At 56.6% G+C, this 24,870-nt stretch overlaps 2 protein-coding genes across 4 annotated transcripts in view; one reads left to right on the forward strand and one right to left on the reverse strand.

Moving 5' to 3' along the window:
* JARID2 (jumonji and AT-rich interaction domain containing 2) overlaps window positions 1-8,071 on the forward strand; it is an 85,786-nt gene extending 77,715 nt beyond the window's left edge. For both annotated transcript variants that reach the window (XM_061573471.1, XM_061573472.1), the window contains exons 17-19: window positions 563-761; window positions 2,938-3,045; window positions 3,644-8,071. In XM_061573471.1, the coding sequence (XP_061429455.1) occupies window positions 563-761; window positions 2,938-3,045; window positions 3,644-3,901 (565 nt within the window). In that variant the 3' untranslated portion in view covers window positions 3,902-8,071. The remainder of the gene's footprint in view (window positions 1-562; window positions 762-2,937; window positions 3,046-3,643) is intronic.
* A 132-nt stretch (window positions 8,072-8,203) lies between these two features.
* LOC133355999 (dysbindin-like) overlaps window positions 8,204-24,870 on the reverse strand; it is a 39,830-nt gene continuing 23,163 nt past the window's right edge. The window contains exons 2-4 of one of the 2 annotated variants that reach the window (XM_061573474.1): window positions 16,763-16,927; window positions 14,581-14,706; window positions 8,204-8,565 (exon numbers count right to left, since the gene is read on the reverse strand). In XM_061573474.1, coding sequence (XP_061429458.1) covers window positions 8,357-8,565; window positions 14,581-14,706; window positions 16,763-16,927 — 500 coding nt within the window. In that variant the 3' untranslated portion in view covers window positions 8,204-8,356. Of the gene's footprint in view, window positions 8,566-14,580; window positions 14,707-16,762; window positions 16,931-24,870 lie in introns of both variants that reach the window. The other variant, XM_061573473.1, reaches the window with a different exon arrangement.

Consider the following 24,870-nt stretch of genomic DNA (forward strand, 5'->3'; position numbering starts at 1 on the left):
TGTGAGTCTGGATCTCTGTGTGAGTCTGGATCTCTGTGTGAGTCTGGATCTCTGTGTGAGTCTGGATCTCTGTGTGAGTCTATGGGTCTCTGTGAGTCTGGATCTCTGTGTGAGTCTGGGTCACTGTGTGTGTGTGGATCTCTGTGTGAGTCTATAGATTTCTGTGTGAGTCTATGGGTCTGTGTGAGTCTGGATCTCTGTGTGAGTCTGGATCTCTGTGTGAGTCTGGATCTCTGTGTGAGTCTGGATCTCTGTGTGAGTCTATGGGTCTCTGTGAGTCTGGATCTCTGTGTGAGTCTGGGTCACTGTGTGTGTGTGGATCTCTGTGTGAGTCTATAGATGTCTGTGTGAGTCTATGGGTCTGTGTGAGTCTATGGGTCTGTGTGAGTCTGGATCTCTGTGTGAGTCTATGGGTCTCTGTGAGTCTGGATCTCTGTGTGAGTCTGGGTCACTGTGTGTGTGTGGATCTCTGTGTGAGTCTTTGGATCTCTGTGTGAGTCTGCGTGGTGGTGGCATCACAACGTCCAACGTGACGTCTGGATCTCGGTGCGTGCGGCCGCAGGGACGTGGAGCTGCGGCGGCGACGCCGTCTCTTTGAAGCCGGCCTGCGACTCTCGGCGCGGCACGGCGCCGCCCCGGAGGGTCCCCACGCGCCGGGCAGCCCCATGGTGGTGCGTAAGCGCGTGCGGCGCTCCCCCGGCGAGCCCGAGTCACCAGAGAGACGCTGCCAGACGTGCCGGCAGCTCTGCTACCTCTCCATGGTACGGCTTGAGGTGCCACGGTGGCTAGGAGATGTTAACTAGCTCGCCTGGTATGCAGGAGATCGTGGATTAGATCCCGACCCTGACGCCTGCTGCTGTATATTTGGAGTTTGGATGTGTCTCTCCCCGTGGTTGCGTGGATTTTTCTATGGGTCCTCTGGTTTTTCCTTCGACATTTAGAATCAACATCAAGCATTTTATAGTATTTAGCTGATATGAATTTCCACACGATAAGTCACTTCGTTGAACTATTATTTTTGATAGCCATGTCGCTTCTGATAAAGAGCTACATAGCTCAGTAGTGGGCAATACCTGGTCAAATATAAAAAAATTGTTTAGTTTGAGTTTTTACCGTCCTTGTCGCCATCGCTCTGCATACTGTGACAGCTCATGCACACGGTGTTCACCACACCGCACATTGACTCACCCACACAACAACAACAACAACAACCGCCATTCGCCACTAAGTGGCGGTGACGTCACCACGGCGCTTGTGCCAGGCTATATGCACATTAAGACAATGTAAAGTGTCGAACGCCCGCTGGCAGGGGTCTCGGGACAGACCTAGGTGCCATGGGTTGACTGACTGAGATGACTGGCCGATGCACCAGCTGTGCTCTCTACTCTGCCAACTTGCTGTGTTTTAGCCACCTGGCGCTCCACTCGTTGTGAGCGTCGCTCTTCTGGATGGCCACTGCCTCCAGAAGAGCGATGCCCAGTAGCTTCCTTCACAACCCTTCTCCACAATTTCCTGTACCACATCACTCCATCTCTTCTCTCGCCCCTGCCGCGCCCGTTTTGCTCCCTCTATCCAGTGGCTGGGCATGCGGCCTACATGACCTAGCCAACCCAGCGTTGCCTGTCGGAGGAGCTCACCGATGGGGCTTTGTCCAGATCTTTCAAGGATTTGTGAACTCCTCACAATCCAGCCTGGTTAAACCAAGGATCGCGCATAGGCAGTCCCGCCTAAATGGTTCTAACTGGCGAAGATGTTCCATTAGGGGGGTCCAAGTTTCGCAAGCGTAGAGAACGGAGGTCATGACCGTGGCCGAGAAGATCCGAAGCTTCGTGTGGTGCAACCGACAAGCTCGCCTCCACACAGCGTTACGCAGCTGATGAAAAGATAATGCCGCTCAACTGATTCGGAGTGAGACCTCTGCTCTCAAACCGGAGCTGGTCATGAGCACACTGCCCAGGCATGGAAAACTCTCCACTCTCTCCACAACTACACCATCACCAATTGGGAGTTGTGGGGGTGGAGTGCCTGATGGCACAAAATACCCAGGCAAGTGCTTAGTTTTGGTGGGGCTGATGGTAGAACCCTACCCCTGAGTGGCACACTCCAGGTTCAGCAGCAGCACCTCCAACTCCTCCTCTGAGTAAGCAGCAATTGCCAGATCATCCGAATACATAACATGGTTGACCAATAGGGAGCCATCCCTTGACTGCCCTCGGGCATCGTTCAGCCACCCATTGTATCTGTACCAGATGGAAATTCCCCCAGTACAGGCATCGAAGGCTTCACGAACTACCTGGTCTAAATAGATGTTATATAATGTGGGAGCCAGAGGACTCACCCCCCTCACCCACCCACACTCAATCCCCCTCACCCACTCATTCACTCGCCTACTCACCAAACTTTATTATTTTTTATCTCATGGGGCCTTTTTTCAGCATCTACATAAAATAGTATATATATCATCGTCATTATCGTGTTCATAATCATCACCATAATCATTTTGTTGATACCATCGTTACTATCACCTGTGTTTGTAGCACCACCATGGTTCTTGTTGCTGTGGTCAGGAGCAACGCTCATAGCGCCACCCAGCAGCAGCCTGCACCAATCCTCACGAGTACCATCGTGGTGACGATGACGATGATGATGACTACGAGGATGTTGATGACGACGTTGATGTTGATGGCGTTGATGTTGACGATGTTGATGACGTCGATGTTGACGATGTTGGCGACGACCATATTGACAATGTTGATGACGACGACGTTGACGATGATGGTGTTGACGATGATGGTGTTGACGATGATGGTGTTGACGATGATGGTGTTGACGATGATGGTGTTGACGATGATGGTGTTGACGATGATGGTGTTGACGATGATGGTGTTGACGATGATGGTGTTGACGATGATGGTGTTGACGACGACCATGTGTCAGGTGGTGCAGGAGAGCGACGGCACCGTGTTCTGTCTGGAGTGCGTGCTGGCCCACGTCAAGGAAAAGAAGACGTGCCGTGGTCTGAAGATGATGTACCGCTACGACGAGGCACGTGTGTGTGTGTGTACGTTTAATTAATTTCCGCCGTATGTAGCCAAATGTGCGAATTGAAGGTGCGAGCGAAAGGACAACAAACTAACCACCATCACCACCATCAACACAGCATCACCACAACCATCAACACCACCGTCATCACCACCACCACCACCACCAAAAGACGAAGACAAAGATCCCTAATGTAACCTTAACAGACCGTTGGGGCAAGTGCTGTTAGCGAGCATCTATGATGGCTGGCACGACACACGAGGGGGTGGGTGGTCATTACCACGCCCGGCCTCCTTTGTCTCCCCAGTGGCGATGTTTACACACCCCATCAGGTACTCATTTGAGGCTGAGTCGAACTAGTTGGAGGCCCAGTACCAGTTCAGATATTCGTCACTTGTGTTGACCATGAGTGGGAATCGAACTCAGGTCACCAGGTTCGTAGCACAGTGCGCCACCACCATTATCACCGCGCCCCCCACCCCCCCCCCCCCCGTACTTTGAGGTGAGGCGCGCGGTGAGGGCCGGTGTTTTGCAATGCCGCCCCCATCTTTCTCCCCACGCTGTCACTCTGACACTCTCCCCCTGCTCTCTCTCTCGGCAGGAGCAGATCAACAGCCTGGTGTACCGGGTGACCACGGCGGTGGCGTCGGGCGCCGCACGGCACGGCGACGGCACCGCCACCACCGCGTCGCCATCGCGGCCCAAGAGAAGCTCGCGCCGCACTCGCCACGGCAACGCAACGACGACGCCGCCGGCGCCGCTGACTCGTACGCGGGACTCCCCCGAGCTCGCGACGCCGGCACCGTCTCCGCCGCCGCCGCCGCTTGCCACCTCAAAGCGCCTCCAGGGCCTCTCCTGAGCCAGGCCGCCGCCGCTGCACGACGACCGCACGAGGAGCAGCAGCGGGAGGAGAGCGTTAGGGCCGCCATGCCGATCTCATCGTGAGGAGCGGTTGAGGCGGAAGTCCTAATGTCGGCTGTTCTGCCCCACGTGGTTCGGGCGCCGTTGACCGCGACCGTGTTGGCGGTTCGGGCCGCAGTCGCCGAGACAGGTGCCGTGCGAGTCCACGGGTCTCGGTGTGGGTTTACGGGTCTTGGTGCGGATCTACGGGTCTCTGTGCGGGTCCGTAGGTTTCTCTGTGACTCTGTAGGTCTCGGTGCGAGTGTACGGGTCTCGGTGCAAGTCTAAGAGTGGACAGTGGGTGACTGTAGGCGCAGAATGCGTTGGTAGTGAGGAGGTGCGATCGTGGCGATCGTGGTGGTGGTGGAGAAGGCGGCGTGGCGGTGGCATCAGCAGTGGCTCTGGCCACGACAATGTCTCCACGGGTGATCTCGGAGCTGCGCATTTCTCTGGATAATCCTCATTCTTCTCTGGGTCTTTAAGGTGTCATGTTCCCCTGGAGGGACGTTTCTTGAGATGTTGTAGACAATTACCTAGTGAGTGTGAAAGTATTTCAGGTCTAGGCAATGGTTGTTTTTGCTTTCTTGATTACATTGATATTGTGTTTTGTTTAAAATTGAAAGCCATTCAAGGTGAGAACGACGCAGTTCCCCAGTAGTCGTGGTGATGATGATGGCGATGACGTCACGCTGAGCGGCGGTGACGTCACGATTCACAATGGTGCTTGCGACGTGTGATGGCTTCATGCCACTGTTGGGCTTGAGAAACAAACATGGTGCTTGCCCTTAAACCAGGACAATGCCACGGTCACGGAACAGCAGAAACGCACGAGCTGCAATGCTCACGTATGCCTTGGGCTCGCGCACATGTTGACGTGCGTGCGTTCACGTGCGTGCGTTCACGTGCGTGCGTTCACGTGCGTGCGTTCACGTGCGTGCGCGTGGGGAGCGGTGGTCAGCGCGTCGTGAGCCCCGGCCACCCCGAGTTCAGTTCCCCGCTCGCGGCCAATACCGGTGACTAACATCTAAACAGGCCCTGGGCCCTCCCGTAGGGTTGACTCGGCCTTAAACGATTACCCGGTGCGGTGAGCATGCAGACATCGGCACCAGCGAGACGGAGGCGGGCAGCAGGCGTGGCGCTCGGGCGCTCGGCGCCCACACGTGCCGCGGCGACCTTCGCAGGCGCTGCCCGCGAGCCGCCCTGGCAGCCCGTGGGTTGGGGCACTCTGTGCGTCTGGCCTTCTCCACCGCGAGGCTGGTCGCAAGTCGCTGACAATGATTGGTCATTTGTTAGTCGACCTGTGCGTGCGTCCGTGTGCTTGCGTCCGTGTGCGTGTGTACGTGCGTCCACGTGCGTGTATGCGTGTGTCCGTGTGCGTGCGGGCAGGGGGGTGGTGCCGTGCGACGGCAGTGCGGTGCGCCGCCGTCTCGCCGTTGTGCCGCACTGCGGGGGCGTTGCACTCGAGTCCTCGGAGGTGTGAAGCGGAGCTCCCCGTGTCCACGTCAACTCCTCGTTAGCTTCAAGTCTCCCTGGGGGTTGTGTCGACGTGAACTTGACCGGAGTTAGATTCCCTGCGGTGGTGGGGAAGGGGGGTGGAGGGGGTGGAGTGGGTGGCGGTGTGCGCGTTGCGATTTTATCTCTCTTCGCTTTTATTTATGGAATTAACTCTGAAGTGTTTTTGCTGAAATGCTTTATTTATTTCCTGGTGATGCACCGACATGCTCGCGACATTTGTAGGCTCCACGTACGTCGCACGTTCGCCGATTAGCGTCGTTTTAGTTTTGCCGACTGGAACGGTGAGGATCTGCGATTGTCCCCGTGCGTGGGGAGTGAAAAATGAATCGGTGTGATTACTGATTACTTGACATTTCAGAAGTTACTTAATGAGTTGATCCTCTGCTCGGCATCCTCACGATGTAATCGAATGACTTGGAATCGCCCTTGGCTGGGATACGTCGGGTTGACATGACTCCAGACGCGGCGGCGGCGTTCCCGTGTGTCTAGCCCATGCCGCCGACTCTTCGCCTCGCCCTTCTGTTGTATATTGAAATATTTTTTCCAATTTTCATTCAAAGTCAAAGCCGCCGTGCAGAGCAACGAAGCGGCGCTCGCCGCTAGATCTGCCGACGCGTCCTCAGCGGTCGGCGATTCAGACATGCTCGACAGGGGCGGGGGGAGGGGGGGAGGGTTTACGAATCGGCGGAGAGGGGGAGGGGGGACGATCACCGGCCCCAGTTTGGTAAAAACGCGGCCCGGGATTAAAGCGCTGCCAGCGACCGCACGGAGGAGACGCGGCATGTACTTTATTTGGTTTGCCAGCAACATTGGCCAGATTCAGCTCTTCAGAATCAAATACCAGTTGGGCTGTCACGCGAGGAGCATTAGTTCCGTGTGGCCTCTGTGCGGAACGGAGGTGTCGCTTGAAGACGATCTCGGAGGTAGCTCTGCGATATGTGCTTCCGCGTGCCGTTCTCCGGCACGGAAAGGGGGTCGAGATTTCTGAACGGGTTCTTGGTGACGCCGCAGTGCCCGCTGGGACAATCGGGGCGGCTGAAAACTGGATGAGAATTACCCACAATTCCCGCTGTGCCGGCGCCTTTTCCACCAGAATGTCGCGTTTCTCTGCCGCTGCGTGGTGCGCGACCCAGCCGGTGCGGCGCGCTCGTGCCCTCGGGTTCTGTTTTTGCCGATGGGCGACGGTGGGCGGAGGGCACCGCCGACCCAAGCCAGTGCCTTTGTTGAGCTGCTCAGGGTGGCCACGGCCTCCCGTGCAGCCTGTTTCCCCATTCCTCTGGCAGCTGCACAGACAACAACAACCACCCTAACCCCGTCTCCTCCTCGTTGTTGTTGTGAGTGATTCCTTTGTGTGACTGTTTAAAAGCCTTCCTCGCCTCTCGAGTGATGGGAGAAGGCAGTTTACTGTTTGCGTCGACACGTTGCCATCGTGTTGAGCTATTGAGCCTCATCAGCATTAGTGTTTTGCGGGTGTTAGGCGGTGTGACTTGTGCCGGTGTAGCCGTACGTACCGACACCTCTCAAACACCAAGTATACCGGCTAACTTAACCGCCTAGGTTTTTTTACAGCCAAGCTTATTTTTCACGATTGATTTTTTTGGGTTGGGCCCACGTAGCTATCTGGCCAAACTTTTCGTCTCGTAACTCTCCACCACCCGGCGCAGCCAAACAACCAAATTTAACAGCGATGAAACTGAGAAGTGCGTCCAGCGTCTTTCAGGGTCATCTCCAAAATCCGCCTGCCGCACGTCTTCCATCATCATCACGACGCCCGCTGCGGAGCGATCGGCCGTGCCAGCACTGGTTTGGCGGGGGACCAACTGGCGAGGAGGAACGGAGGGAAAAAAATCCACACCAAACCAGTTTCTTATCACGGATCCCACAGTCTGTCTTGGCCGGCTCTGACTTGCCATGCCATCACTGGGCCCCGCCGAACGGGTTTCCGACCAAGGGCGAGGTCTCCGTGCAGCCGCCCTTCAGTGTGGCACGCTGGAGGGCGGCTGTCCGCCGAGTCCATCGGGGGTCCGGGAGGCGCCACTCACGGCCAACGGGGGGGGGGGGGACACGCTGGCGCACGGCTGGTGGGCCATGACGCGCTTTTGCCGCCGGGCCCAACCACAACATCAATCGTGAATCCTGGTCACACGGGCACTTTCCCAAACGGTTCCTGTTCCTATGCAGTAACGCGATGTCTCCGCAGGGATTGGGGGAGGGTGGGGGGGCAGTGAATGGGGGGCAGCCTCTGTAGGACGACTCGGTCTCGCACCGGGACTCCAAATCCGCGTGGCGCCCCCCCCCCCCCGCTAGGTGGAGCGGCCGGGTACCATGAGCGCGGTCGCTGCGCACGGAAAGCGAGGGGGGTGGGGGTGAGCCCCCGCGGTTTGGTTTTGGGGGGCAGCGCCAGCGATGGGGTGCGCTGGGCCACCCGTGCCATGAGGAGCTGTGTGCAGAGCGTGTCCCTTAAAGCAGCTGCGGTGACTGGGTTTTGGGGAAAGTCGGAGAGGCAAGAGGATGCGGCAGAGCGGTGGTGGCGGTTGCCGTGCACTCCCAGGGAGTTAACAGCACGTGTGGGCCTTGCGCTGTTAACACCCCCCCCCCCTTCGTCTGTGGTTAATTTTTTTCATTTGTAAAATGTTTCGGTTTTGTGGTTTTTTTGCGTTAAACAGAAGCGACAGAGCGCGGAATGCCGTTGAGGTTTTCGTTGTCGCTGATACGTGGACGGTGGTGAAAATGCAAATCCAAGAATCACAGACTTGGGGAAATGCACTATGCTCGCTCGGCGAGGAGTCAGTTTACGGACGTTCACGAATCGACGGACGCTCGAAACAAAACAACAAAAATGAACTCTTCCGTGGTTTTTTTTCCCAAAGAAGAATCGCCGGGCCGGACGAACGTCCACTCACGCGCCCCCCAGCGCACCGAGCCGCCGTCTTCCCGCACCGCCGCTTGGTGAGAATCCCGCCTCCGCCGGCGCCTCCTCCGGCGGTAGTGGCGGCGGTGGCGGCTGTCTCCTCTCGCGCCAGCGATCGCCTCTCGTGACCAGCGTGGCCCGCGCGACGCTGCGCCTTGCGGGAGAGCCCGCGCTCGATGCCTTCTTTTTGAATTTCTCTGTAAGTGAAAACAAAGCCTTAAGATTGAGACGTTTCGCCGACACAATGACAACGGTGATGATTACGACGATGACGATGACGGCGGTGCTGGTGATGTTGATACGTACGCAGCTTTCATTCGGCCGTCATATTCTCACTGTGGTGATTTAGAAGTTGCTCCACACATGGCCATAGCCTGAGATACCTTGAAGTCCTGGGAGATACTGCGAGGACCCATCTACATGAAACACTACACCATCTTTCGACAACTTCTCTCCCAACCTCCCTCTCCGTTCTCATTCACCTTCCTCCCTCCCTCCCTCACCTCCCTCAGCCTTCCATCACCACTCCCCCCCCCAACCTTCCTCTCTCCATCATTATCCACTCTCCTCCCCTCCCTGCTGCTCTCGTGTCCTCCTTCCCTCCACCTTCTCCCCCGATTCCTCATTCCTTGTTTTTGCCCTGATGGCGTCCACCACTCCCTGACCTCCAACGCGCCCTCAACTCCAAACGTCTCCGTTCAGGGCAAATCCTCGCCAAGCAATTACATATTCCACATTCCCATGGCGGGGAACTCGTTTTTTTCCCCCGTGGAGCATGAGGTCAACCAATGTTGTCTTGCGCTTTCCATCCTCAAGGGGATGCGATGACGGTGACGAACCCCGGTCAGGATTTGAACTCGTGCCCTGCTTGTGAGTCGCACCCTGTGCGTGCACTGTGCGAGTGTTCTCCGGAGGCAGCTACAGCGAGTCGCGAGACGCTACAAAGCCACTGAGCGAAGGAGTCCGTTCTGTTAACTCAGGAAGACGACGACGATGACGACAACGACTTATCGGTTGAGGGGTTGGGGGTTGCCTGCCTTTGCCCCCGCCCCCCCTGCTTCCTCCCCCAAGACGATGTGGTGCTACATGGGGCTGGGTTTACGCTGTGCGCAGAGATCCTCGCATGCCTTGAGAGCGGGTGGGTGAGAGTGTGAATGAGTGTGTGGATTGGAAGGATGCCCTGGTGATGTCCCCCACTTTAGGAAGAGGGGACCGCACTGATTGTAACAACTGCCGGATAATCTTCCTCTTCAGTAATGAGGCCAGGAAAGGTCCTAGAAATGATTATTCCACATGGCCAGGCAGTGTGCTGAGTAGAGGCTTGCGGAGCCCCATTGTGGTTTCCTGCACAGATACCATATTCTCTGTTCGCCTTCTACAGCAGAGGTGTAGGAAATTTCAACGAGACCTACAACTTTGCTTTATTGACCTGGTCAAGGCCTATAATACCATCAATATGCCAGGGCTCTTTGCTGTTTTTCGTGCTTTTGGAGTCTGACTCTGCTTGCAATCATTAAGGACCTTCATGATGGTGAGCGGGCCTGGGTAAAACTACGTGGCCGGGAGTCGGAGCCATTCCCTGTATGCGACAGGGATGTCCTCTGGCTCCCACATTATTTAACATCTATTTCGACCACGTAGTTCGTGAAGACTTCCATGGTTGCACTTGATGAATTCCATCTGGTACAGATACAATGGGAGGCTGATCGATGCCCGTGTGCAGTCGAGGGATGGCTCCGTATCGGTCAACCATGTTATTTACACTGATCTTGTGGTTGCTGCTCACTCAGAGGAGGAGTAGTTGGAGGCACGACTTTTGAACCTGGAGTGTGTCACTAAAAGGTGGGGCCTCACCATTACCCCCACCACAACTAAGCACCTGCCTGGGTATTTTGTGTTATCAAATACAGACAGACCTCGTTTAGCACGACCCCGTAGAACGCCGATTCGCTACAGCGCTCTTTGTCCTGGAGATATTTTTTCTTCTAAAGATCTAAGAATACATAAAATCGACAAGTAAATTGCTGACAAGCGAGAGAAGACCCAGCAGGAATGGCCGAAGAAACGTACCCGCCCCCCATGACTCTCAGCGAATGAGAGCGACGCCCTCGACCAACCAGACCTCACCCCCTGCGAGCCATTATCATGGCCGCGATTACATTCACAAAATAATCGACGTAACAGTTTTGCCAGGTGAGATCTCGTGCGATTAGGATGGGGTCTTCGGCTCCGCCTAAAATAACCCCCACTACAATAATTTTAAGTGAGGGCATCGCTGAGATCACAGACTTCCTGGAGCTCGTCTCCAGCCTGGGAGTGCAGCAGCTCGCGCCTCGTCTCCGCTGCCCGAGCGGAGGACAGTAGAAGGCACTCGTGAGTACACGACTTTACGGACTTACAAAAATACTTATGAAATGTCTTAACACCTGTGCTATTATTAGCGCTATTTTCAATACCCCAATGAAGCCCTCGTGTATTGCTTATAGAAAACGACACCGTCGGGAATGCATCCCCATACATACAATGGTAAAACGACCCCCTTTAACGCTGATTCGATTAGCGCTCACCTCTCCAGGAGTGTATCTTGAGTGCTAAGCGAGGTCTGCCTGTACTCTGCCCCCCTAAATATCCCATAAGTGATGGGGCAGTTGTCGAGAGAGTAGAGAAGTGTCCGTACCTGGGCAGTGTGTTTTTGACCATCTCCGGTTTCGCAGTGGAGGTCTCGCTCCGAATCAGTCGAGCGGCATTATCTTTTCATCGGCTGTGTAACGCTGCTGTGTGGAAGCGACCTGGTCTGTCGCTCCACACGAACCTCTCGGTCTTGACAGTCATGCCCCCCCCTCCCCCCATGGAACATTTGCTGGTTAGAAAACCATTCAGGCTGGCCTGCCTACGATCCATCCTGGGCTTAACCAGACTGGATTGCATGTTTGAGAGAGCGGATGAATGAGTGAGATCCTTTTTCCTTCACCCGAATGAGACATGGTGGATGTGGACGCGTCACGGTGAAGCACCCTCGGCGAAGATTCGGTAATGTCAGCTTAGTTGTAGCAAACACGATGGTATTAAATGTGTACCCATCTCTGAGGCAGTGGTGGGAACTCCACATTCCCATGGCGGAGACCAGTCTTTCCACGAGCGTGTCACTGCACCAACACGAACAGCCTTTTCTATCTCTCGGGCGTGTACCCATTTTACTCACCGCCGATTGATGGCCGTGATGATGGGTGGACGTGATGCTCTCCCCTGTTGCGACGCCGTGGTGACGAAGAGACGCGGCTCGAGAAACGCGACCCTGAGTCCCGCGCGGCTGCACGCCGTGAATTTCTAGGGGACGTTGGAAATGGTGCCGAGTTTAAACGAAAACCTCTTTCCCCCCCCCACCGCGCTCCGATTCGCAAAACCAAAACATTCCTTTAAAACAGTCGGACTACTTTTCCTTGACGTTTGTTGAAAGTCGGATTATCTCTGTGGAAGCCGACGTCAGGGTTACAAGGGGGGGGGGGGGGGGGGTTCGTTTAAAAGTCGACAGGGCATGATGCTTCGTTTGCTTAAGTCGCTCTCGAAAGTCGCCTCTTCAATGAATCTGTGCAATTGGCTTGGTCTCTTGTCACGTCAATTTTATTTTTGTTTTGCTGAAACAAGAGGCGCCTTTCTGACACAATTCTGCCACTCGAGGCGCAGCGTGACGAACATCGCTCACCACGGCAGCAGCCCGGCCCCTGCGCACGCGCTCGGAAGGGGCCGCTCTCTCATGTCCGCTTCCCAGGGGGGCGCTCTCCAAACCGCGAGAGTTCCCGAGGGATCCTCCGTGACGCGGCGCCGATAGCGCAACAGGCGCGACGGATTTTGGGGGGTCGGGGGGGGGGAAAGTCGCGCGAGAGTCACGTGCTTTCCCCGTCTGGGAGGCTCGCTTCAGTCGCTGCGTTACATTCCCCTCGCCCCCCGCACCAACTCCCACTGCGTTCCTGCTCCCCGCTCGCTGTGCCTGCTCCCCGCTCGCTGTTCCTGCTCCCCGCTCGCTGTGCCTGCTCCCCGCTCGCTGTTCCTGCTCCCCGCTCGCTGTGCCTGCTCCCCGCTCGCTGTTCCTGCTCCCCGCTCGCTGTTCCTGCTCCCCGCTCGCTGTGCCTGCTCCCCGCTCGCTGTTCCTGCTCCCTGCTCGCTGTGCCTGCTCCCCGCTCGCTGTTCCTGCTCCCCGCTCGCTGTTCCTGCTCCCCGCTCGCTGTGCCTGCTCCCCGCTCGCTGTTCCTGCTCCCCGCTCGCTGTGCCTGCTCCCCGCTCGCTGTTCCTGCTCCCCGCTCGCTGTTCCTGCTCCCCGCTCGCTGTGCCTGCTCCCCGCTCGCTGTTCCTGCTCCCCGCTCGCTGTGCCTGCTCCCCGCTCGCTGTTCCTGCTCCCCGCTCGCTGTGCCTGCTCCCTGCTCGCTGTTCCTGCTCCCCGCTCGCTGTTCCTGCTCCCCGCTCGCTGTTCCTGCTCCCCGCTCGCTGTTCCTGCTCCCCGCTCGCTGTGCCTGCTCCCTGCTCGCTGTTCCTGCTCCCCGCTCGCTGTTCCTGCTCCCTGCTCGCTGTTCCTGCTCCCCGCTCGCTGTTCCTGCTCCCCGCTCGCTGTTCCTGCTCCCCGCTCGCTGTGCCTGCTCCCCGCTCGCTGTTCCTGCTCCCGCTCGCTGTGCCTGCTCCCCGCTCGCTGTGCCTGCTCCCCGCTCGCTGTGCCTGCTCCCCGCTCGCTGTGCCTGCTCCCCGCTCGCTGTGCCTCTTCCCAGCTCTCTGTTCCTGCTCTCTGTTTTAAGAAGTGGCTACGCCGGTTTTATTTATTTATTTTCTGATTTGTGTTTTTTTCGGATGATGGTGACGACGACGATGGTGACGATGATGATGAAGTTTTTTTTTTATTAAGTAGACGTTTTAAGTAATTTTTTTTCGTGCATTTTAACCGCGAGAGTTGCGTTCAATTGAATTTTCCAAATAAAGTTTTTGGGTTTTTTTTTTTACTCTGGGCGCCTCCTGATCATTGCTGCGGCCCCCCCCCCCCCACCCATTAAAATCCACCCCCCCAATCCCCCACCCCCTCTAACCCCCCTCGCCCCCCTCCGCGTGCCCCGTGGTGTACCTCGGCAGCCTCGCCCAGTCTCGAGGCTCATGGTCTAGAGGGGTCCCGCGCTACGCACGGCTCTCCACGTCCGAGTGCTCACGGGACACTGACTTGTTGCTTGTACTCAACCAACGCCGCTCACGTGATGCGTAAGACCTTGAGCCTGATCAGATGCGATGTGTACAGAAGGACGGAGGAGGCGTGAGCCGTCTTGAGTCCCACGTGGGTGTCAGGGGGGGGGGGTCGTCTCGCTCCGTGGCCGAGCGGCGTGCGGGAGGGACCCCCCCCTCCCCGGGAGGGACCCCACCCCCCCTGGGAGGGACTCCCCCCCCCGGGAGGGACCCCCCCCCCCCCCCTGGGGGGGGCCCCCCCCCCCCCCGGGGGGGACCCCCCCCCCCCCCGGGAGGGACCCCCCCCCCGGGAGGGACCCCACCCACACCACGCGTGAACACCGCTGGCAGCTCCGCACAGACGGGAGTCGAGAGGTCATTGCCATCGCCCTGCCCACTTGGCAGTCCACGCCTGAAGACGTGGTGGTGCTGGGTGGTGGTGGTGGTTCCGTGCGTACGGCTAAGGCCGCCAGATTCCGGTTCGTAAATTCACGTCGCATTGAAATTGAGCGCGACTTTACGTGGCGGGAAGCCGGCAGCAAGTGCTTGTGTCCTTTGGAACGACTCGCCCCCGTCATGCTAATGTGGAATATTTGCACTGGCTCTGCAGGGCTGGAAAACAGGAGATGAGCCCCGATATAGGAACTCGGGGAGTCTGGCAGGGAGGAGGGGGCCGCAGTTTCTGGATTTTCTCCGCAGCTAGTCCGCCCGCTGCCCCTTGCCGGCGTCGCCCTCCTCGCTGCCAGCGGCCGCGCGGGGCGGCTGCGCCCCCTCGGTGGCCGCATGGCCGCCGCTGGGCCCGGACACCGCTGGGCCCGGGGAGCGCGTGGCCGCTCCGGGGAGCGCGGGCACCGCCAGGCACAGCTCCTCCTCTGCGGGTGGCGTGGTCGCAGCCCGGCACACGGCACGGGCACACGGCATGGCCACACCGTACCACACGACGCCACAGTCATACAATGAACTCCGCACTGCGCCCAGCCCGCATACGCCGCGTCACGCAACGAGCGCCTCCCCACCGGGCACGGGCGAGGCCTCGGTGTTGTCTTCTCCGCCCGAGCCGGCGAACACCTCGTGGTCGGAGACGTCGAGCAGCTCCAGCGCATCCACGTTCACCTCCATGGAGGACATGCTGCCGATGGGCTCTGCGCGACACGCACACACAGGTCCCCCGTGTGGCCTTTAACGGACTGTTGAGGCAAGTGCTGTTAGCGAGCAGCAACGATGAAACGTAGCCACGGCACACGAGGGGTCCGTTGCCAGCATTACGCCCCGGCCGCCTTTGTCTCCCCAGTGGCGATGTTTTACACGTGGCCCTAGGTACTCATTTGAGGCTGAGCCGACCAGGGCAAGGCCCAGGACCGATTCGGATAATCGTCATTGTTTTTTTCTCTGTTTGATTTATTAGGTATATCCCTGTGAGCTATGCGGCTCTTGACTCAGGTGCAACCGCAACAAACAAAAACATGAACAAAGAACATCTTAAAGTGACTACGCGCAACAGAAAATTTCAGGAAAAAACAGCAGTCTTCCAGAAGAAGCACCGTATATCAACGCTGTGTGCAAACATCCCAGTGGGATGCAAGTCAAACAATAACAACCATAAGACAATGTAGATTAAAGTTATCAGTCTAACTCTGTACTACAACAAACAAATATGGCTAAACCAAAACGTTTTCGAAATCTCCAAAATAAAGCCATGAAAAATGTAACAGTGATCACAGGAACTGTGATTAAAAGTTAACAAACGATATACATAACATGTACGACCAAACTTTGCAGTCATAGATGGCAGCATGAGTCACTCCATAATAGCAGGAGTATCAACATTTTTCAATACACCTTTAAAGATCAGCACAATCATCAAAACTCAAGATCCTAATTTGCAGCGGTCATCCGGAATGATACATTTGATTTCAGGCCACTGAATAGCAGTGGCAGCTCGGGGTGCTCAGCTCCTCTCGAGCCGTCTTGAGTGATGGTGTTGGTGGCCCTGAGCAGGAATCGAACTCGGGTGGCTGGTTCATCGCGCGGCGCTCACGCTGCTGCCCGAACAGGAACCATTCACAACGGGCGACGTTGCGGGCAATGGTCCTCCTCCAGGACCGGTAAATCGAGAAGCCAACAAAGATGGAGTGCGGTAGAGTTGGAGAATGCACTTGAAATGAATGATCATAATGCCCGAATGATAACTCGACATCACGGTCACAAGTTGTGCCGGTGTTGATGATGCCCACTGACTGCCGTGTTGGTGTTTCCCACGCCCGGAGCTTGAGAGCGAGGTTTGCGAGCGCCTATTGCCACCCGCACTAACAACGGCTTCCCGACACCAGACCGCCTCCATCGCCCACTACCGGTTTCGCCCTCGCTCGGACTCGGCAACACTCCAGCATCGTCATCGTCACGGTGTAACCAGGTAAGACGAGCAGCGCTGCAGTGGCTGAATTTAGCCGAGAAGGCGCGCCCCCTACAGCCTTAAATGTTCGTAACGACGTGATGCGACGAGGGCAGAGAGGAGGCCGCGGTTTACAACAATAGCCTCGAGGTGCCACCGTGCGAGAGGCCGCTCGCAATACCGGGGGGACCCCACCCAACTGAATGCCGCACCACCCCCACCGCTCGCACCACCCCCACCGCTCGCACCACCCCCACCGCTCGCACCACCCCCACCGCTCGCACCACCCCCACCGCTCGCACCACCCCCACCGCTCGCACCCCCCCCACCGCTCGCACCACCCCCACCGCTCGCACCACCCCCACCGCTCGCACCACCCCCACCGCTCGCACCACCCCCACCGCTCGCACCACCCCCACCGCTCGCACCACCCCCTCCGCTCGCACCACCCCCACCGCTCGCACCACCCCCACCGCTCGCACCACCCCCACCGCTCGCACCACCCCCACCGCTCGCACCACCCCCTCCGCTCGCACCACCCCCACCGCTCGCACCACCCCCACCGCTCGCACCACCCCCACCGCTCGCACCACCCCCACCGCTCGCACCACCCCCACCGCTCGCACCACCCCCACCGCTCGCACCACCCCCACCGCTCGCACCACCCCCACCGCTCGCACCACCCCCACCGCTCGCACCACCCCCTCCGCTCGCACCACCCCCACCGCTCGCACCACCCCCACCGCTCGCACCACCCCCACCGCTCGCACCACCCCCACCGCTCGCACCACCCCCACCGCTCGCACCTCTTCGTCCGACAACTTGCAGCAGCCCCGGAGAGGGGAAGTTGTCCGCCTCGTGCGGCTGGTGGCAAGACTCCTCGAAGAAGAGGAATCGCTGCCGCTCCTGCGCCTTGGTGGCCTTCGACTCGCAGGTGACCGCGGCGGCCGCCACGTCGAGGTCACGGTCACCTGCTGGCAGAGGTTAAAGAAGGTCTCCCCAGCACGGGCGAGGAAACCTCGGCACGGAAGTTGCGCAGCCACTCACGCATCCGACTCTCGTCCATAGTGATTCACTATTGCAGTAGAAGCATCAACATGCCGCTTGTTTTGATCAGGATCGCCAACCGAGTCTCTTGGCTCATTTTCAGGAGTTTTCTCAGCAGGAGGCGATGTTGCTGCTCCTCTGTGATCCCAATTGAGTACTGAGCCGGTGATTTCTCAGCACTGAGATGTGGGTTTGGCCGATACCAGTTCCACAGTGTATGTTGGTTTAGCTATGGGAGGAGGAAATGGAAGGTCCGGGAGGAAACCCTTGGAGAACATGGGGAGAGAGAACCTACAACCTCCACTCAGAATGTCGCCGAAGACCCCAAAACGTCAGCACTCCACTCCAGCAGCAACACTCCACTTCAGCAACACTCCAGCAGCAACACTCCACTTCAGCAACACTCCACTCCAGCAACACTCCAGCAGCACTCCACTCCAGCAACACTCCAGCAACACTCCGCTCCAGCAACACTCCAGCAGCACTCCACTCCAGCAACACTCCAGCAACACTCCACTCCAGCAACACTCCACTCCAGCAACACTCCAGCAGCACTCCACTCCAGCAACACTCCAGCAACACTCCACTCCAGCAACACTCCACTCCAGTAACACTCCACTCCAGCAACACTCCACTCCAGTAACACTCCACTTCAGTAACACTCCACTCCAGCAACACTCCACTCCAGCAACACTCCACTCCAGCAACACTCCACTCCAACAACACTCCACTCCAACAACACTCCACTCCAACAACACTCCACTCCAGTAACACTCCACTCCAGCAACACTCCACTCCAGCAACACTCCACTCCAGTAACACTCCACTCCAGCAACACTCCACTCCAGCAACACTCCACTCCAGTAACACTCCACTCCAGTAACACTCCACTCCAGCAACACTCCACTCCAGCAACACTCCACTCCAGTTACACTCCACTCCAGCAACACTCCACTCCAGTAACACTCCACTCCAGCAACACTCCACTCCAGCAACACTCTACTCCAGCAACACTCCACTCCAGCAACACTCCACTCCAGCAACACTCCACTCCAGCAACACTCCACTCCAGCAACACTCCACTCCAGCAACACTCCACTCCAACAGCACTCCACTCCAAAAACACTCCACTCCAGCAACACTCCACTCCAGCAACACTCCACTCCAGCAACACTCCAGCAACACTCCACTCCAGCAACACTCCACTCCAACAACACTCCACTCCAGCAGCACTCCACTCCAGCAACACTCCACTCCAGCAACACTCCACTCCAGTTACACTCGACTCCAGCAACACTCCACTCCAGTAACACTCCACTCCAGCAACACTCCACTCCAACAACACTCCACTCCAGTAACACTCCACTCCAGCAACACTCCACTCCAACAACACATCACTCCGGTAACACTCCACTCCAGCAACACTCCACTCCAGCAACACTCCACTCCAGTAACACTCCACTCCAGCAACACTCCACTCCAACAACACTCCACTCCAGTAACACTCCACTCCAGCAACACTCCACTCCAGCAGCACTCCACTCCAGTAACACTCCACTCCAGCAACACTCCACTCCAGCAACACTCCACTCCAACAACACTCCACTCCAGCAACACTCTACTCCAGCAACACTCCACTCCAGCAACACTCCACTCCAGTAACACTCCACTCCAGCAACACTCCACTCCAACAACACTCCACTCCAGCAACACTCCACTCCAGCAACACTCCACTCCAGCAACACTCCACTCCAGGAACACTCCACTCCAACAACACTCCACTCCAGTAACACTCCACTCCAGTAACACTCCACTCCAGCAACACTCCACTTCAGCAACACTCCACTCCAGCAACACTCCAGCAGCACTCCACTCCAGCAACACTCCAGCAACACTCCGCTCCAGCAACACTCCAGCAGCACTCCACTCCAGCAACACTCCAGCAACACTCCACTCCAGCAACACTCCACTCCAGCAACACTCCAGCAGCACTCCACTCCAGCAACACTCCAGCAACACTCCACTCCAGCAACACTCCACTCCAGTAACACTCCACTCCAGCAACACTCCACTCCAGTAACACTCCACTTCAGTAACACTCCACTCCAGCAACACTCCACTCCAGCAACACTCCACTCCAGCAACACTCCACTCCAACAACACTCCACTCCAACAACACTCCACTCCAACAACACTCCACTCCAGTAACACTCCACTCCAGCAACACTCCACTCCAGCAACACTCCACTCCAGTAACACTCCACTCCAGCAACACTCCACTCCAGCAACACTCCACTCCAGTAACACTCCACTCCAGTAACACTCCACTCCAGCAACACTCCACTCCAGCAACACTCCACTCCAGTTACACTCCACTCCAGCAACACTCCACTCCAGTAACACTCCACTCCAGCAACACTCCACTCCAGCAACACTCTACTCCAGCAACACTCCACTCCAGCAACACTCCACTCCAGCAACACTCCACTCCAGCAACACTCCACTCCAGCAACACTCCACTCCAGCAACACTCCACTCCAGCAACACTCCACTCCAACAGCACTCCACTCCAAAAACACTCCACTCCAGCAACACTCCACTCCAGCAACACTCCACTCCAGCAACACTCCAGCAACACTCCACTCCAGCAACACTCCACTCCAACAACACTCCACTCCAGCAGCACTCCACTCCAGCAACACTCCACTCCAGCAACACTCCACTCCAGTTACACTCGACTCCAGCAACACTCCACTCCAGTAACACTCCACTCCAGCAACACTCCACTCCAACAACACTCCACTCCAGTAACACTCCACTCCAGCAACACTCCACTCCAACAACACATCACTCCGGTAACACTCCACTCCAGCAACACTCCACTCCAGCAACACTCCACTCCAGTAACACTCCACTCCAGCAACACTCCACTCCAACAACACTCCACTCCAGTAACACTCCACTCCAGCAACACTCCACTCCAGCAGCACTCCACTCCAGTAACACTCCACTCCAGCAACACTCCACTCCAGCAACACTCCACTCCAACAACACTCCACTCCAGCAACACTCTACTCCAGCAACACTCCACTCCAGCAACACTCCACTCCAGTAACACTCCACTCCAGCAACACTCCACTCCAACAACACTCCACTCCAGCAACACTCCACTCCAGTAACACTCCACTCCAGGAACACTCCACTCCAACAACACTCCACTCCAGTAACACTCCACTCCAGTAACACTCCACTCCAGCAACACTCCACTTCAGCAACACTCCACTCCAGCAACACTCCAGCAGCACTTCACTCCAGCAACACTCCAGCAACACTCCGCTCCAGCAACACTCCAGCAGCACTCCACTCCAGCAACACTCCAGCAACACTCCACTCCAGCAACACTCCACTCCAGCAACACTCCAGCAGCACTCCACTCCAGCAACACTCCAGCAACACTCCACTCCAGCAACACTCCACTCCAGTAACACTCCACTCCAGCAACACTCCACTCCAGTAACACTCCACTTCAGTAACACTCCACTCCAGCAACACTCCACTCCAGCAACACTCCACTCCAGCAACACTCCACTCCAGCAACACTCCACTCCAGCAACACTCCACTCCAACAACACTCCACTCCACAACACTCCACTCCAGCAACACTCCACTCCAGTAACACTCCACTCCAGCAACACTCCACTCCAGCAACACTCCACTCCAGTAACACTCCACTCCAGCAACACTCCACTCCAGCAACACTCCACTCCAGTAACACTCCACTCCAGTAACACTCCACTCCAGCAACACTCCACTCCAGCAACACTCCACTCCAGTAACACTCCACTCCAGCAACACTCCACTCCAGTAACACTCCACTCCAGCAACACTCCACTCCAGCAACACTCTACTCCAGCAACACTCCACTCCAGCAACACTCCACTCCAGCAAACACTCCACTCCAGCAACACTCCACTCCAGCAACACTCCACTCCAAAAACACTCCACTCCAGCAACACTCCACTCCAGCAACACTCCACTCCAGCAACACTCCAGCAACACTCCACTCCAGCAACACTCCACTCCAACAACACTCCACTCCAGCAGCACTCCACTGCAGCAACACTCCACTCCAGCAACACTCCACTCCAGTTACACTCCACTCCAGCAACACTCCACTCCAGTAACACTCCACTCCAGCAACACTCCACTCCAACAACACTCCACTCCAGTAACACTCCACTCCAGCAACACTCCACTCCGGTAACACTCCACTCCAGCAACACTCCACTCCAGCAACACTCCACTCCAGTAACACACCACTCCAGCAACACTCCACTCCAACAACACTCCACTCCAGTAACACTCCACTCCAGCAACACTCCACTCCAGCAGCACTCCACTCCAGTAACACTCCACTCCAGCAACACTCCACTCCAGCAACACTCCACTCCAACAACACTCCACTCCAGCAACACTCTACTCCAGCAACACTCCACTCCAGCAACACTCCACTCCAGTAACACTCCACTCCAGCAACACTCCACTCCAACAACACTCCACTCCAGCAACACTCTACTCCAGCAACACTCCACTCCAGTAACACTCCACTCCAGCAACACTCCACTCCAACAACACTCCACTCCAGTAACACTCCACTCCAGTAACACTCCACTCCAGCAACACTCCACTCCAGCAACACTCCACTCCAGTAACACTCCACTCCAGTAACACTCCACTCCAGCAACACTCCACTCCAGCAACACTCCACTCCAGTAACACTCCACTCCAGCAACACTCCACTCCAGCAACACTCCACTCCAGCAACACTCCACTCCAGCAATACTCTACTCCAGCAACACTCCACTCCAGCAACACTCCACTCCAGCAACACTCCACTCCAACAGCACTCCACTCCAAAACACTCCACTCCAGCAACACTCCACTCCAGCAACACTCCACTCCAGCAACACTCCAGCAACACTCCACTCCAGCAACACTCCACTCCAACAACACTCCACTCCAGCAGCACTCCACTCCAGCAACACTCCACTCCAGCAACACTCCACTCCAGTTACACTCCACTCCAGCAACACTCCACTCCAGTAACACTCCACTCCAGCAACACTCCACTCCAACAACACTCCACTCCAGTAACACTCCACTCCAGCAACACTCCACTCCAACAACACTCCACTTCGGTAACACTCCACTCCAGCAACACTCCACTCCAGCAACACTCCACTCCAGTAACACTCCACTCCAGTGACACTCCACTCCAGCAACACTCCACTCCAACAACACTCCACTCCAGTAACACTCCACTCCAGCAACACTCCACTCCAGCAGCACTCCACTCCAGTAACACTCCACTCCAGCAACACTCCACTCCAGCAACACTCCACTCCAACAACACTCCACTCCAGCAACACTCTACTCCAGCAACACTCCACTCCAGCAACACTCCACTCCAGCAGCACTCCACTCCAGTAACACTCCACTCCAGCAACACTCCACTCCAACAACACTCCACTCCAGTAACACTCCACTCCAGTAACACTCCACTCCAGCAACACTCCAATCCAGCAACACTCCACTCCAGTAACACTCCACTCCAGTAACACTCCACTCCAGCAACACTCCACTCCAGCAACACTCCACTCCAGTAACACTCCACTCCAGTAACACTCCACTCCACCAACACTCCACTCCAGCAACACTCTGCTCCAGCAACACTCCACTCCAGCAACACTCCACTCCAGCAACACTCCACTCCAGTAACACTCCACTCCAGGAACACTCCACTCCAACAACACTCCACTCCAGTAACACTCCACTCCAGCAACACTCCACTTCAGCAACACTCCACTCCAGCAACACTCCAGCAGCACTCCACTCCAGCAACACTCCACTCCAGCAACACTCCAGCAGCACTCCACTCCAGCAACACTCCAGCAACACTCCACTCCAGCAACACTCCACTCCAGTAACACTCCACTCCAGCAACACTCCACTCCAGTAACACTCCACTTCAGTAACACTCCACTCCAGCAACACTCCACTCCAGCAGCACTCCACTCCAGTAACACTCCACTCCAGCAACACTCCACTCCAACAACACTCCACTCCAGTAACACTCCACTCCAGTAACACTCCACTCCAGCAACACTCCACTCCAGCAACACTCCACTCCAGTAACACTCCACTCCAGTAACACTCCACTCCAGCAACACTCCACTCCAGCAACACTCCACTCCAGTAACACTCCACTCCAGTAACACTCCACTCCACCAACACTCCACTCCAGCAACACTCTGCTCCAGCAACACTCCACTCCAGCAACACTCCACTCCAGCAACACTCCACTCCAGTAACACTCCACTCCAGGAACACTCCACTCCAACAACACTCCACTCCAGTAACACTCCACTCCAGCAACACTCCACTTCAGCAACACTCCACTCCAGCAACACTCCAGCAGCACTCCACTCCAGCAACACTCCAGCAACACTCCGCTCCAGCAACACTCCAGCAGCACTCCACTCCAGCAACACTCCAGCAACACTCCACTCCAGCAACACTCCACTCCAGCAACACTCCAGCAGCACTCCACTCCAGCAACACTCCAGCAACACTCCACTCCAGCAACACTCCACTCCAGTAACACTCCACTCCAGCAACACTCCACTCCAGTAACACTCCACTTCAGTAACACTCCACTCCAGCAACACTCCACTCCAGCAACACCCTCCAGCAACACTCCACTCCAGCAACACTCCACTCCAACAACACTCCACTCCATCAACACTCCACTCCAACAACACTCCACTCCAGTAACACTCCACTCCAGCAACACTCCACTCCAGCAACACTCCACTCCAGTAACACTCCACTCCAGCAACACTCCACTCCAGCAACACTCCACTCCAGTAACACTCCACTCCAGTAACACTCCACTCCAGCAACACTCCACTCCAGCAACACTCCACTCCAGTAACACTCCACTCCAGCAACACTCCACTCCAGTAACACTCCACTCCAGCAACACTCCACTCCAGCAACACTCTACTCCAGCAACACTCCACTCCAGCAACACTCCACTCCAGCAACACTCCACTCCAGCAACACTCCACTCCAGCAACACTCCACTCCAGCAACACTCCACTCCAAAAACACTCCACTCCAGCAACACTCCACTCCAGCAACACTCCACTCCAGCAACACTCCAGCAACACTCCACTCCAGCAACACTCCACTCCAACAACACTCCACTCCAGCAGCACTCCACTGCAGCAACACTCCACTCCAGCAACACTCCACTCCAGTTACACTCCACTCCAGCAACACTCCACTCCAGTAACACTCCACTCCAGCAACACTCCACTCCAACAACACTCCACTCCAGTAACACTCCACTCCAGCAACACTCCACTCCGGTAACACTCCACTCCAGCAACACTCCACTCCAGCAACACTCCACTCCAGTAACACACCACTCCAGTAACACTCCACTCCAGCAACACTCCACTCCAACAACACTCCACTCCAACAACACTCCACTCCAGTAACACTCCACTCCAGCAACACTCCACTCCAGCAGCACTCCACTCCAGTAACACTCCACTCCAGCAACACTCCACTCCAGCAACACTCCACTCCAGCAACACTCCACTCCAGCAACACTCCACTCCAGCAACACTCTACTCCAGCAACACTCCACTCCAGCAACACTCCACTCCAGTAACACTCCACTCCAGCAACACTCCACTCCAACAACACTCCACTCCAGCAACACTCCACTCCAGCAACACTCCACTCCAGTAACACTCCACTCCAGCAACACTCCACTCCAACAACACTCCACTCCAGT

This window comes from Lethenteron reissneri, chromosome 52 (assembly GCF_015708825.2).
Source record: "Lethenteron reissneri isolate LAM-NWPU_2019-01 chromosome 52, ASM1570882v1, whole genome shotgun sequence".
NCBI classification, from domain to species: Eukaryota; Metazoa; Chordata; class Hyperoartia; order Petromyzontiformes; family Petromyzontidae; genus Lethenteron; species Lethenteron reissneri.